Source organism: Carassius gibelio, chromosome A19, assembly GCF_023724105.1.
Source record: "Carassius gibelio isolate Cgi1373 ecotype wild population from Czech Republic chromosome A19, carGib1.2-hapl.c, whole genome shotgun sequence".
Lineage (NCBI taxonomy): Eukaryota > Metazoa > Chordata > Actinopteri > Cypriniformes > Cyprinidae > Carassius > Carassius gibelio.
This window is the reverse complement of record NC_068389.1, coordinates 27,082,492-27,098,260: the sequence shown is the minus strand read 5'-3', so window position 1 is coordinate 27,098,260 and position 15,769 is coordinate 27,082,492. Positions and strand designations below refer to the sequence as shown.

Sequence of the window (15,769 nt, the reverse complement as noted above, 5' to 3'; positions counted from 1 at the left end):
CAACATTGACTGAATCACTGAATCATGTGATTCCAACATTGACTGAATCACTGAATCATGTGAATCCAACACTGACTGAATCACTGGATCATTTGAATCCAACGTTGACTGAATCACTGGATCATTTGAATCCAACGTTGACTGAATCACGTGAATCCAACATTGACTGAATCACTGGATCACCTCCGGATGGATCATTGCCATCATCTCTTCCATGTCAACATCAGTTTTTGTCAACGATCGTGAAAAACAATGAGTGACCGAATAGTTTTCATTGCAGCAATGAGTGTTTTCAGGAAATGTAGGCACGTCACTAAATTATATTGTGTTAACACTGACACTGGCCATTGGTCGAGCACCAGAAACCAGACAAAAACAGTGACAGTTTCAGGACAAGGACGTTGTTTAGCATCATTTCTGACAGACGTTCAAGCGGCAGCGGAAAAGCTCACTAGCATCATTTCCTCAGGTCACATGACGAGTAGCTGCTGCGCTACTGCTGGTTTAATGTGGGGGGTAAAATGAGCTCCGTGGTCATCGCTTTTCTTTATTTAGCTTCACACACAACAGCAATGACCGAGAGGGGAGATCACAGCAGAGACAGAGGTCAGAGGTCACGGACAGTGTCACACTAACAGGGCTGAGGACGGACACAAGACAGACAGGCACATGTTCGCCCTCATACTTTCTGGAGACTTTCTCTTTCCTTTCAGGATTCCTCTTCACTTTCTTTTTTCTTTCTTACAAATCGCTGTCACTCTTTCTTTGGTTGAACCTCAAATAAATTGTCCAGGTCACGTTTCACTCACATTTTTTTTCACTCGAGTTTTGCTTAAAGTAAATGGAACCTCTTAAGTAAGATTTACTTATTTTTATTTTATTTATTTTTTTGCATTGTGATGGCAACAACACATGCCTTTCCCCCCAAATCTTCAAAGAAAGACACCTTATTAATGTAATGCAATGTTGTAATATTTTAAACTATTACGGTAATTCTCTCCCAACTTTTCAGCATCAGAATGGATCAGATTTTTTTTTTAAACATAATATGTGTTGCTAAATGAATATTATATTATTTGTATAATTTTTGCATTCTGGCAGAATTTTTTTCTAAATAACCGCTTTTGGTTAATGATTAAATAAACAGAAATGTTAGCCACTTTTACTGTATTACAGTAAATAACAGTTAGAAAATATTGCTTTAAGAAAATGTAATACCAAATTAATGTTATGTTATGTGTGGCATTTTTGCACCATAGCAGTATTTGTTCTAAATATCTGCCTTTAATACATGCCTAAATAAAAATAAAATGTTGTATATCTAACTTTATTTAATTTTATCGAACCCAATGTCTCATAATTGTATTGGATCTGAACATTTTGCTGTCAAGTTAAAATATTCTATAATTTAAACTTCTAAAAATAAATGTCACAATGCAAAAAAAAAAAAAAAAAAATTAAAAAAAACCTTTAAAGCTATATTTACTTTAAGTAAAAAATATTTTATAATATTGTAAGATTGTTTTGTGTATATATATATATATATATATATATATATATATATATATATATATGATGACGTAGACATTATTTTTTGGCAAGTTCCATGAGATTCAGCCCTTCCTTGCTCATCTCTTTCTCTTTTTCAGACATCAGTTTCCGTCATATTTTCCAGACTGTGTTCCTTCTGTTCTTCACCTGTATCTCTCCCCATGTCCCGTCTCTCTTCCTCTCTCTGTGTGTCCTCGGGCTCAGTTTTCAGCCGGATGACTCTGGTGTGGGCGGCCTCGGGGTCACTGTGAGAGTTTCTGTGAATGACTCCAGCAGGGGGCGGCGTGATCTCCGGTTCTCTGTGCTCCACAGACGCTCCCTCGTCCTCCTCCTCTTCCTCCAGATGAGTGCTGGGGTTCCTCAGCTGCTCGATGGACTGAGACAGAACCTACAGAACAAACACGAGAGAGAAAGAGAGAGAAATAAGCTGTTTTGCATTTTATATCATCATGGCTGATGTCCAAAGCTTCATGGGAGTAGTTCATTGCATTAAATAAAGTAGGGTATTTTTTTTCTTCTTCTTTTTTTTCCTTTTCTTTTTTTCAGATTTTCTGACTTTCTAAAACCTTATCAGTTTGTTTGGTTCATATGGAGAAAATTATTTGGAGAAGTTATTTTGGCATTATGATTGTATAATTGTGCTGTATTGTTATTCTAGCTTTAACTGCATTGAGATCAGTTACGCGTCATATTTAATTCATTAAAAAGTGTCTCATTACTACTATATATATTTTTTGCAATATTATTATAGCAATTTTATATATATATATATATATATATATATATATATATATATATATATATATATATATATATATAAAAAATTCTCATTATATAGTAATATTTTTTAAATAATTAGCATTAATAATATTAATTATATATTATTAATTATATAATTTATATATTATTTGACCTTTAATTACTCTTTATTTTAATGCTATTACTTTTATTTATTTATATTTTGATCAATTTACTTTAAACTTATTTTTTCTTTTTCAAAATACCTGCCTTTTAATTATGCATAAATAAAAAGCAAATTTGTTAATTGTTTTTATATTACAGTGAACAATTGTCTTCAAACTTCTCAGTATCACAGTGAATATTATTTATTATATAAATATTTTTTTTTTGTATAAATACAGAATATTATTTATTGAATTGTTTTAAATATTTATTAATATTTTATAAATTATTTCAATTTTAAAATTTGATATTTAATTGATTTTACATTTTAAGTAAGAATTGAAAAAATAATTATCACATTGCAAATTAATTAATTAATTGAAATAAAAATGACAAATTAAATGCATTTATTAATTTATTTAAATATGACCTGAACATATTTTTGACAAGTTTACTATTACTATTATTGCTACATCTGTTATTTATTTATAAAGTTTGTTCAATTTACTTTGCACTCTTTCATACATCCATTTTTCTTTTAAAACTTATTTGTTTGAGTAAATGGTTTGGAAAAGTACTTCTGGAACTGGAGTTCAGTTTTGTGTCATAACTTATTAGAAGTGACACATTAACATGATCTTTCATTCTTTCTGGTATCTTCTTGTTAAAGTGGCTCATTAAATGTGTCTCCCTCCCAAACACGCCGCCCGTCTGCCCTCAGTCCTCCTGTAAAAGGGTCAAATAATACCAAACCCCCCAAAACAGCAGCTGTAAAAGATCTAGATGAAATAAAAAGTGGATGAATGATATACACGGATACATGTGTGTGTTAAACTGCCTGTAAAATCCTCTACTAGACCTTCAGGAAATGAAAGAGAGAGAGAGAGAAAGTAATACTGAATAGAGGAAGAAAGTGTTATTAGAAAGGAAAAAAACAGGGTGTATGGGGCATTAAATAAAAAGTAAAACTCCCCAGTTTAGTCACTTCGTATTGAAAACTGTACAATTTTCCAAAGCTAAATTGTAAATATTCAAATAAAAACTAAACTAAAATAAAATATAAAATATATAGAAAATGAAATGAAATGTTGATTGTTGGAATGAGAGTGACTGCTGGGATTTATTCACTTCCTGTCCTTGTATTACCTCACTTCCTGTCGCAACGAGGCATCAGTCAGATCAATTTACACCGTCATTTAAGAGAAAAGAGCGCTTAAAAACTCCTCTATTAGGACCACACTGCAGGACACACAGGTTAAACACACACACACACACACACTCTGAAATGTTCAGGTTCACGAAGTTTAAAGGAATTTCTCATTGTAGTTTTCAGACACAGTTTGCTGAAGTTGCTCTCACACAACCCAGATGTGTTTTGTCGCTGTGTCGCTGTTAAGCAAACTCTCTTAAACTCTCTTTTTTGGTGTATCTCATACGTAAGGTGATAAATCATGACCGTCCTTTTAGTTGTAATGATGCTCTGTCCATTAAATGATCCTGAATGGAAAGCACTCGATGCTTTCTGCTTTTAGAAAAAAAAGATGACATGTTATTATTACTTTTAAAGGCCCAAACCTTTGTTTAAAATAAAAATCCTGAATGTTTGAATGCAAGTCTAAAAGTTAAATGTGTTAAAACTCCCATTAAAAAAACATCCTGGGATTTACTCACTTTCCAATCATCCAAATTACAAAAAAATATATTACAGTAATTCTCTTCCAAGTTTTTCAAGTTTTTTTTTTTTTTAAAAGTGAAATTTTTGATTTAAAAGGCGTTTAAAGGGCCTCTAATAAAGGCTTTATTTTCTTAAAGCCAGAATATTTATTTTCATTTAATTTCCTGTTTCATGAATTCAGCCCTTACTTCCTTTCTTAAGTTTTTGATTCTTCTTTCAAAGTTCCACCAGTTTTATTTTATTTCATGTAAAGTTTGAACTAAAGCAGGGATCAATCTTTAGCTGTTCTGTAATCTTGAGTTGTTCTCGTTGAGCGAGCTGAGATACCTGGCTGATGTGGACGTGCTGGTGGAGCTGTTTCTGTTTCTCCATGAAGTTGTGGTGCTGTTGCTGGAGCACGAGCTGAGCCAGTGTGCTCTGTGGCAGCGGCGCTGACTGCGTCCGGTTCAGAGGTCGATGCCGTGGTAACCTGCTGCGAGAACTCCCAGACGCACGCTCCTTCATCACCAGAGGAGACGAGGAGAGCACAGGAACACTACCTGTGACTGAGAGAGAGAGAGAGAGAGAGAGAGAGAAGCATATGAAGCACACATCTGACATTTCATACCAGACGCTCACACTGGTTGTGATATATATATATATATATGTGTGTGTATGTGTGTGTGTGTGTGTGTGTGTGTGTGTGTTTTATGCTACTATTATGGTAATGATACTTGTGGTATTAATTTATACAGTTTTTTAAATTCCTTGTTTACTTTGCACACACACACACACACACACACACACACACACACACACACACACACACACACACACACATATATATATATATATATATATATATATATATATATATATATATATATATATATATATACAGGAGCTGTGGCAAATGCCACCCTAAAAGAAAGCCTTGACACCCCTGCTGCCACCCTAGTTGGCAGCAACGAATTAAAGTTATGGCCAATTTGAAAATTTATGAGCGCGAATCTTTCGTGATTCGTGATCCCGCTCCGAACTCCCGAACTGATTCAAATGATTTGCGATCCCCAAACTGACTCAAATGATTCGCGAACCCGCTTTGAACTCCCGAACTGACTCAAATGATTCGCGAACCCGCTCCGAACTCTCGAATTGATTCAAATGATCCGCGAAGCCGCTCCGAACTCCCGAACTGACTCAAATGATTCGCGAACCCGCTCCGAACTCTCGAATTGATTCAAATGATCCGCGAAGCCGCTCCGAACTCCCGAACTGATTCAAATGATTCGCGATCCCCAGACTGACTCAAATGATTCGCGAACCCATTTTGAACTCCCGAACTGACTCAAATGAATCGCGAACCTGCTCCGAACTCCCAAACTGACTCAAATGATTCGCGATCCCCATAACTGACTCAAATGATTCGCGATCCCGCTACGAACTCCCGAACTGATTCAAATTATTCGCAATCCCCAAACTGACTCAAATGATTCGCGAATCCGCTTTGAACTCCCGAACTGATTCAAATGATTTGCGATCCCCAAACTTGAATAATTTACAAAGCATTAATATACCATAATATTTTGTTGTTGTTGTTGCTATAAAAACAGACCTAAGCCATCAATAGCCTTTAAAATGGCTTAAAATGCATTATATAAAAAAAATTATGAGGCAATAATAATTGGTTAATAATTACACTGTTAAAATACATAATGTAGGCAAATACAAAATAAACAGTTTATGTACATGTTATTACAAATGCCATGTGATTGCTGCTGTTACACTTACAGGACAATCAAATCCTTGTTTAGGCTACTGACCAAACATTTCATTCAAATATTCACTAAATCTTTCATTTTTGGACACCTTTTTGCTATAGATGACACAGGCTTTATAATTTATTCAACAAAAAATTTGCATATTACAACCCTTACAAAAAACAACAACATGGTTTTATTATAGTAAAACTGCTTAATTTCCTTTTGCATGATTTCTGAATGCTTGAGACTATAAAATAAATTAGAGTCATAATAAAGTTATAGCCACAGGTAAATGTCGAGAGCTACAATTGTGATTTGTAAATAATACAATTTATTCATTTAGTTTTTTATTTTATTAAAGTTATTTTTTCACCCCTATAGTAGGTTTTTCCCCCCATCATTATATTTGAGGAAGGGGGGCACAACAATAAATCCTGCTTATGGGAACCCTTAAGGTGTTGTTATACACATCTCTGGGAATGTGTGCTCTACTGCACACACACACACACACACACACTGAAGCACGCGTGGTGTTTTCAGCTCTTCACTATATTAACACATGATATATGCTACACATGTGCACGTCAGCGCGCTATGAGAGGATTTCACCATTTCATCTGATAAAACTATCGTCATTCATTCATATCGTCTACACAGACTGACAGAAACTGCAATGTCTTTACGACAACCTGTCAGAATAAAATTTCGGAATAACTTGAAGAAACTCAAATAGAAATATAGTACTATTGCACAGTAGAGTATACTATACTTCAAGTAGGCCTAATAGCTAATAATAATAGTTTATTAAAAAAACACAGAAACTCTGTCTACAACTCTCCTAAATAAAAGTTTGGTCTAACTCAAAGAAATGATGTAAGAAATTTCTTAGTAAAATATACTTTAAAAAAGATATACTAAAACATTATTTTAAAGGAATATCACACAAGTTTTCATAGAAGTTTTAATTTAAGCTTGCCAAAACAATAACACTATATTTTTCAAAAACAATTTATAAAAGTACATTTGTATTTGTGCCTATAATGTTTATTTATTTATTATTATTGTCAGCTAATAAAACCTATGCTTCAGAGACCATATTCATATAACATCTAAGGCTAATTGTAGCTCTTGACTGGTTGAGTTAGATGGTGATTAACACTAAACAGTAGTTAACTATAATAAAGTTCCGCTGTCACTTTAAGAACATGCACTTCCTGTGTGCTCTGCTCACCAGGTGACATCATCCTCTGCTGTCTCTGCTCCTTCAGAAGCAGGTGTTGCAGGAGCGCCTGCTGTCCGTGGCTCACTTTAGCCTCCATTGAGACGGGCGACACGGCGGCCACGAGTCCTTCTGCGCTCCGATCCTTCAGCGCCGTTCCCGTCTGAAACACACAGATCAGACAAACACTATTAATATTCAAAGTTTGCCTAATTTTGCATTTAGACACGTATTTTCACTCAAGCATGAGCGAGACTTACATAACACCAGCATATGAAATATTAATTACAGTGCTGTTTTAAAACGCATCCTGTCAGCGTTTGTACCCGGCGTCGTCCATAAAGTGCACATAATTATCAGTCCACATTTAGAGCTCCCCAGTGAGTCATTCAGCTATTTTCAAATGTGAAAGTGTTGAAAGTATTTGGTAAAAGTGATCCATGTTTTGATTTGCTGGCATGTTAACGCACTTTCCTGACACCATTTCTTAAACTATTAAAAGCCTGTGATGAACGAAATGCCCTGAAACCCTAAACCGAGGGCCTGTTTACCTAAGGGCTAAAGATCCCACGGGGTCAGAGGTCACGAGCCCCAATAATCCACACAAGCACTCAGAAAATGAGACGTGCTCCTAAACCCTCGGCAAACAACAGCTCAAACCTACATCTCTGTAAAAACACGGCTCATCTTCGCGCTCTATAAAGAGGATCATCTCATCTCGTCTCCTAACACGCATGGCACATTCCTCATACAGTATTTTGTGCTTTCACCACAAATAGATGCGACTCCGTGTCTCACTGTCTCCTAAAAATACCTTTCTTTTTCTGCAGGATCTATTTATTTCTGTTGCGTAGCAGATCGAGAGCCGGCGATGCTGCTTTTGTCTTTAGGCCTCATATTTCTCAGGAGTTGCTCTTTCAAAGAGCACGAGACCTTGTCTCCAGATTTTTCTCCTCTTGAACGAGCTGAGAATTTCCATATAGTAAGAATATAGAGCTATAAAATCACTGTAGAAGGCAACAGGTTAATTTAGTTTGAGTTCAAGCGATATCTGAGTTTTTCTAGATCTAGCTCTAGATGTTTGCTAGGGATTGATGAATGCTTGGGTGTTGTGAATGGTGAAGTGGTGGAAATAGTGGATGATATAGACACAGAACATATTATTTCCTGGTAACAGCTACTGTAAAAATGTTTTGCTCAAGTGGCCAAAATGACCGTTGCAACGCGACAAAACAGTTAGCTTTCATTGCCGCTAGTTCTTTGAGGTTGCCTTGGTGTGTCCTGGCCATAATGTACTTCAGAACCTGATTATATAAATCAAGCATTTCTAGGTTTTTGTTTTTGTGTCTTTGTAGAGTTTGATGTGATGGACGACTTACGCAGATGTGTGCGTGAGCAGGGTGCAGAGCCAGCGTGAGGTTTGGCAGAGAGGGGGACGTGTAGAGATTCAACAGAGACATGGACCCCTCCGTCTGTAGGACGCCCCCCTGAGACAGACAGCGCTGGAGGACAGACAGACAGATAGAAAGCATTGCTTCAGCTCTTATATAAAGCACTAGAACACTAGCACAGCAACAATAGTAAAGCATGATATTGAGAACATCTGAAGAAGGAGAACCAGTATCAATGATGTAACTTTGCATAAGCATTCAGAGGGACAGAATTAGATATTGACATATGAGCTTCCTCACTACAGCAATCAATCTGTGTATGTGTGTGCGCGCTTTAACCAGGCGTGATGTGACAAAATCACAGCCAGAATGCATTCTAGGTTTTATTAAAGTATACATATAACTCCAAGGAATGGGATTTTGGACCAATGGGATTTTCACTCTGACTCTTGAATGGTTGCTAGAATGTTCCCAGATGGTTACTATGGTGGTGCTATGAATTATTTAATTAATTGTGATTGGATTTTGTATGTTACATTTATTGACATTTATGCATTTTAGCAGACGCATTTATCCAAAGCGACTTACAGTGCATCCAGGATATACATTTTTTGACCAGTATGTGTGTTTCCTGGGAATTGAGCCCACAACCTTTTGCGCTGCTAACTCATTGCTCTACCACTTAGCCACAGAAACTCACAAAACTCTGGTTGCTCTTCTGAATGTTCCCAAGTAGTTTTTCGGTTGTTTCTAGAGTGTTTCAGGTAGTTATGCTGCACCATGTCAGTCAGTATCAGTTAATGGTGTGAATGTTACTGATATGAGGTCATCTTTAGCTACTAGTTTTGAAGCTCATGAAGCAGTGAAGTCTCAAGCTCACACACATTGCTGGCTGTAGGGCTGTAAGGATGAACTCATTCGGCCGTGTGCCTACAGGAGGAGAGGAGAGTTTGGCCCGTGAGGAAATGCTTGGGCAGAACTTCACAGGAGAAACTAACCTCAGCATCCCAGAACACCTCACCCCTTCCCCAAACCTCCAGCACAGCCAAAACCACAGCGGAAAAGAGCTGTCACAGTTAGTACAGCATATCACCATCATACATACTCACATGCACGCACACCTTAAACTCCATTTAACTCCATACATGCTGCACTGATGTTCTGATGTGATCTTAAAGTCAGTGTTTGTTTGTCAGGCTGATGGTACGAGCGCCCTGGGACGGGGTCTGTGTACTCTCAGCTCCAAACAATGGATCATTGGGGGCCCGACTCCTTCACCCCATAGTCTGATAAGAGTAATGAGACGTGGGTCCATGACCATTTTATTTAGTTTCAGTTTTGTGGGCTGTATGCTTCAGTTCTCAAGAATGCAATCAAAAGCTGGAAACTGCACGCAAGCGCGTGAAACTATTCCGCAGCTGCCTTTATGTGCTGAAGGCTACTAACCAGTTTGCTTAAAGGGAGTTTGTTAAAGAGGACATTTATTTAGAAGAATAGCACAAACCCACTTTACAAGTAAAATATTTCACAAAAAAGAACGGGAGTTCATTAAAAGACACTGCAAAAACGGCTCAGAAAAGCAACAGAGTTCTGAGAAATGCTTATGCAATACCTGTTTGCTGAAATGCCACTTGCTTTAATATTTTGTTATACAATGTCATGACATTCTGACATTTTTATTAATGCTTGCAGCCCACAAGTTAGTAATTTTTCATGTGAAAAGGTTAGTCACAAAAGAAGCTATATATACGTTTTTTACAGTGGCAGAAATTGTACATTTTTGTGTATATTTAAATTTATACTTAGTCATTTAGCAGACACTTTTATCCAAAGAGATTAAAAAATGAGGACAATTGAAGCAATCAAAATCAACAAGTCTCAGTTAGCTTAACGCAGTTCACATAACAAGGGCTTTTAAATAATATAATTAATAAAAAGAAAACAACTAGAATAGAAAAATAATAGAGCAAGCTAGTTTTAGAAGTTTTTTTTTTGTTGTTGTTGCTTTTGTTATTGGTATAATAAATGAAAATAAAACAGATATAATACAAAAATATTAGAAACCTAGCATTAGTTTTTAGTTTAAAAAAAACAATCAGCAAATGAATAGAATGTAAGTCTAAAAGGGACAAGAGTTTTTTTAAGAATAGAATTAGAATAAAGAGAGATAGAGTTAGAGGGTCATTTTACTATTAAAGTATATTTGGGCATTTATATTTACAAAATAAAGAAACAAAATATATATACACATATGCTTTAAAGTAAGTAAACTAACCTTTGTGAAAATAAAATGTCAAAATATGGGTGAAATAATGTTCCATAATCATTCAGCCTAACAGATAATTATAAATAGTCCTTTCTGGTCCTCAAATCTGATTGGCTGAGAGCCTTTTTCACGAGTGCAATATTGTAAAACCATTTCACCGTTTGCATCACTCCGCTTGCAGTTTTTCCCATAGTGAGAATCATGGCAAATGCCCAAATCCACTATAAATTAATAAAAATACAGTTTTTGTGTCACAAAATGTAGATTCAACTTTTTTTTTAGGTGAAAATATGCTTGTTTAGACTTCAAGTTTGCTTCTTCTTAATAAAGATGACGTCTTGAATTTACTGCTGACTCTGATGTCTCTATAGTGGTTAAACATGAGATATAATTCACTGTGGGCAAATCTTAGGCGCTATCTTAGGACTCATATATATATTTTGTTCCAAAGCAAATAGTTTTGGCTGAGGGCAAAATTTCTTAACGTTATATTTTATGTAACTTCAATGCAGTATATCAGCGTGCTGCCATTTAAGATGTTTAAATGTAGAAGTGAGATGAGTGTATTTGTGTATTACCTTGATTTGAGAGGTGCTGGACCGGCCGTTCTCATTGTTGCACAAGCCAATGGGTGAGCTCGGTCCAGAACCTGCAGGGCTCTCATTGGCTGAGGAATCTAGACGGGAGGAGAACAGGAAGTGCTTAAAGAGACTACAGCGGTCAGCTCTAATACTGACTGTGAGCTCCGCCCACAGTTAATGCTTATTGATCTGTGTTTCATACATCAAATATGATTTGATTAATTAATTAAAATCAGTTAAAAAATGCAGTGAGCAGAGCTGTCATGGGAAATCATCCTTAACAGATGAAAGGATAGTACGACAAAGATATCGCTTTCCTTAGTGGGCATTCAAACTTTAATTTTGTCTCTTCACATACAGTAGTTTGCTACAGATCTGTGTTTTCTGATATAAGGGCTGTTTATCTGTGTTTCAGGTTACAGGAAGATGGTTGTTTGCTCACCTGTTAGCTCAAGAGTTCGTTTTTTCAGCGGTGTAACAAGGACACTGCCGTCTCTGCGGCGTATCGGTCCGCTTCGTCTCTCAGAAACCTTCTGCTTGAGTCTGGAGCGCACCTTCAGATTGGGCTCAGACGCTGAAAGGAGAGAGAAAACTGATAAGGTTAGTCATTGTTTTAATGAATTATCTGATATTTGGCTATTTTGGGATTATCATTTAGTTCTAAAATCTATTTATACTGTTCTCAGTGGATGATAAACAATTTCTTTATCAATTTTTACAATAGTAAAAATTGTATTCAGTGCCACTTTCTTTTCAGTAATTTTGTGTACATCTCATCTGCTGTTTATATTGTATAAAATACCATTACACATTGCAAGAAATGGTCTTCTCACACAGTGTTTTTGCCATCTTTTCTAGTTCAAATACATAAACATTCCTAAAACAAGACATTTTACATATCAAGTCTTATTTTCTGTTAAAGTTAATTTAAATTAAATGAATGCAGGCTTCCAATGGGGTAAGTGGGATTTTAAATAAAAAAAATAACTTAATTCTAATACATTTTCTGAGACTTAATATCTTAAGTCATTTTGATTTTCATAATGTCTCTTGATTTAAGGAATGTTTAAATATTTGTACTGGAAAACAAGACAAATACATTTCCATTTTAATGCCCTGTCAACCATAGATAGGAAATCTAAAATGTAGAAAATATAAAATACAATAATAAAACCAGAGATTTCAGCGTATAAACAACAATAGAAGTGTTTTAACAGACAGCTCACATAAAGTGCGGAGTGAATGTGTGGCTGCAGTCCAGCTGCACTGAGGAATTCTGGGATATCTAGCAGCTGTAATGAGGTAAGAAGTGGAAGATCAATTCCATCGATCATCTGGAGGACATTAAAACCGTCTCCACTGGCTGTAGGAGTCCAGGACCTGCCAGACAGCCAACTACAAACCTCGACGGTAGCCGTGTTTAAACCAACACAGAGATATCGGCACCGACAGAGAGAGCAAGAGCGAGAGAGAGAGAGAGATTTGGCTTTAAATAAGGGGAAATCCTATTTTTTTATTTTTTTTGTCTCACTGTGACCTGTGAAGTCCCAAAATTCCCTGGATTTTACTCAGGCGGGAAAGGAAAGCCAGCAGCCGGACTGACGCCACCTACCGCCGGTCTGACCGCTGAGTGGGCATCAAACATACACACATCAGGAGCCCGACGTGATTACAACACACTGTGAGCTGAGAGCAGAGATGAAAGGAGATGTGGAGTACGAACATAAACACACACACATACACACACTTCACTGCCAAGATTGATTCATGAGAATATACTAAAGTGGTAAAAAAATAAATAAAATAAAATAATAATAATAATATTTGTATAAATAAAATTGGAATGAAATTTAATTGTATTTATAATAAAATAAAACAAAAATGTATTTCAAAACTAAAATCTATTTTAAATATAATAAAAAAGATAACTAACAGATAACTTTAAAATAAAATAAGATAAACTAAGACAAAATAAAACATTTGAAATGCAATATAAATGTATTTATAATAATGTAAAAAATAAAAATGTTTAAAATTTGCAATTAAATTAAAATGTATTTATAATACAAATAAAATAAGATGACTATATTCTATCCAGGCCCGGCTGCAGGATGAAATGACTGAGGGGGCATGTGAAATTGTTAAGGGGGCTTAACTTTATTAAACCATCAAAATGCTTTGATGGCTGTCATGTTCATCAGCTGTACTCTCAATCACACTTTCAGTGTTCTTTTTGTGGTCTGAAATACACTGCATATACTTTCTTATGTCCATTTTTAATGATATTAATGATAATTCACATTTTAGCTGAAACTGAATTGCTGATAATATCACATGTTCAGATATTTGCTCGATGGACACCGAATGGCGCGGGGTTGGATAAAACCACGCCCCTTGCTTTAAATTTAAACAACTGTATTTTCCATGTGATTTAAAGCTGCGGTAGGGAACTTTTGACGCTCTAGCGGTTAATAAACAGAACTGCTTGCGTCTTGCGGAGGAACATTGTAGCCGGAACTACTTCTCTCTGTTTATGTCTATGAAGAATCACAAAGGTGCTGGGTTACTCCGCCGCGGTACCCCCGAAGCAATCTAAAATAGTCCGAATATAAACACTTATTATAGGTGCACCCTAGTGATTCAGGACAAGCTAAAAACACGGTTTGGAAAATGGATTCATGGTGTACTCGCTTATTATATACATTTTTCTACATTTTGAACACAAAGTTACGGACCGCAGCTCTGATTGGTTATTTTTTACCGGGAGCGATGGAGTTTCTGCAAATGGCAATAGGACCACTGGGAGGAACCAGAGGAGCTTGATTTTTTTTTCAGATTATCTGTCTCATATTCTACTGTCAGGACATAATGACAGGTTTAATAAATATGTAAAAAATTTACAAAAGTTCCCTACAGCACCTTTAATACCCACATCAGGAAATCACACAGCCAAGCCAGAGTCATTTATTATGAATAATTAACCCTTTCACACTAAAGTTTAAAATATTCTAACTGACTCCCGAAAGTAAGATTTTTCAAGGCGACAGTTATTTTAGAACGTTCCACCTTAATGTTTCCATGGCAACGCGTCATATTTGTCACGTGAAACACAGCAGCCACAATAACTGTATAACAGATGTAGGCTATCCTTCATTTCGTTTTTCCTTTTTTATTCGAAATATTCACAAACTTACTTACCATGTCATCAACTATCCTATATGCCTATTCTCAAATATGTGTAAGTGAGTGTGTTTGGTCGTTTTAAAATCTTTATAACAATAGAGTAAACTTTATAGATAGCCTACTTCCACTGTGTTTATCTGATTTTAAAAACACACGTCGGCAAATTACATTTGAATAGATTGTTTTTGCTGCTTTCACAGACTCCAAATGTAGCCTATTGTTTTACCAGTGCTTACGTGTAGCCTATTTAAATGTATGAAATCTAAAATAAACATTATGAGGTTGAAAACACTGCATAGTTGTGATATGACAGCGCTGAGCTCGTCCGTCTCTGGCTCAGCGCCAACCAACGCGACACTAGCACTTGCTTCCACAGACATCAGTGTGTATTTTACAAACTCCAAATGTAGGCTGTTATTTTACCAGTGCTTATGTTTATTTAAATGTCTGAAATCTAAAATAAACATTAAGAGGTTGAAAACACTACATAGTTGTGATATATGACAGCGTTGAGCTCGTCCGTATCGGCTCAGCGCCAACAAACGCGAAAGATATTTGAATCTGGCAGTAATGTCACGAGTCACACTGAACATTCTAAATCCCATGGGGATAAGGTTAAATTATTATTTAACTCAAAAGGTTTACCATTTATTTTTAACCACGAATACAAAAATGAAACAGAGGGGGCACAAGTCAGATCTGAGGGGGCATTGACCCCTTTTGCCCCCTCATGGCGCCGGGCCTGATTCTATCCCTAAAAGATAACAATTTTTTCATAATTTCTAAAATAAAATAAAATTCTAGCTCTTAAAGATAGTTTTAAAATAAAACTAAAAATAAAATTGTGTATAACACAATTATAAAATAAAATTGAAAAGTAAAATTAAAATTAATAAAAAATATAATTGTAATTATAATAAAATACAATTACTGCACACTACCCCTAAAAAATGGGTACATGTTGACAAAATAAAGTTTATGAATAATTTAAAAATAAAATCCTACCCTAAAAGATAACTTTAAAATAAAATGTATAACAAAATATTAAAATAAAACTGAAATTAAATATGAATGCATTTATAATAAAACAAAAGCTTGAATATGAATCCTTCTGAATGTGACTTCACAATCATGCATATAGTTCAAGGAAAGGGAAGTTTTATGTTTCCAAAGTTTTCACCACCCCTGTAACCCTTCAGTCCCTTCACCCTTCAAACTCGTTTGGGAAAAACCCAACATGCAATTTTTTGGCCAGAAA

General features: G+C 35.7%; 1 protein-coding gene across 3 annotated transcripts in view; it reads right to left on the bottom strand.

Annotated features, from left to right (window-relative positions):
• Positions 1 to 1,559: 1,559 nt before the first annotated feature.
• LOC127934840 (histone deacetylase 9-B) overlaps positions 1,560 to 15,769 on the bottom strand; it is a 38,396-nt gene continuing 24,186 nt past the window's right edge. For 2 of the 3 annotated variants that reach the window (XM_052532369.1, XM_052532366.1), the window contains 6 exons: positions 11,771 to 11,902; positions 11,326 to 11,423; positions 8,470 to 8,592; positions 7,103 to 7,253; positions 4,457 to 4,674; positions 1,560 to 1,939 (listed from right to left, as the gene is read on the bottom strand). In XM_052532369.1, coding sequence (XP_052388329.1) covers positions 1,646 to 1,939; positions 4,457 to 4,674; positions 7,103 to 7,253; positions 8,470 to 8,592; positions 11,326 to 11,423; positions 11,771 to 11,902 — 1,016 coding nt within the window. In that variant the 3' untranslated portion in view covers positions 1,560 to 1,645. The remainder of the gene's footprint in view (positions 1,940 to 4,456; positions 4,675 to 7,102; positions 7,254 to 8,469; positions 8,593 to 11,325; positions 11,424 to 11,770; positions 11,903 to 15,769) is intronic. The other variant, XM_052532368.1, reaches the window with a different exon arrangement.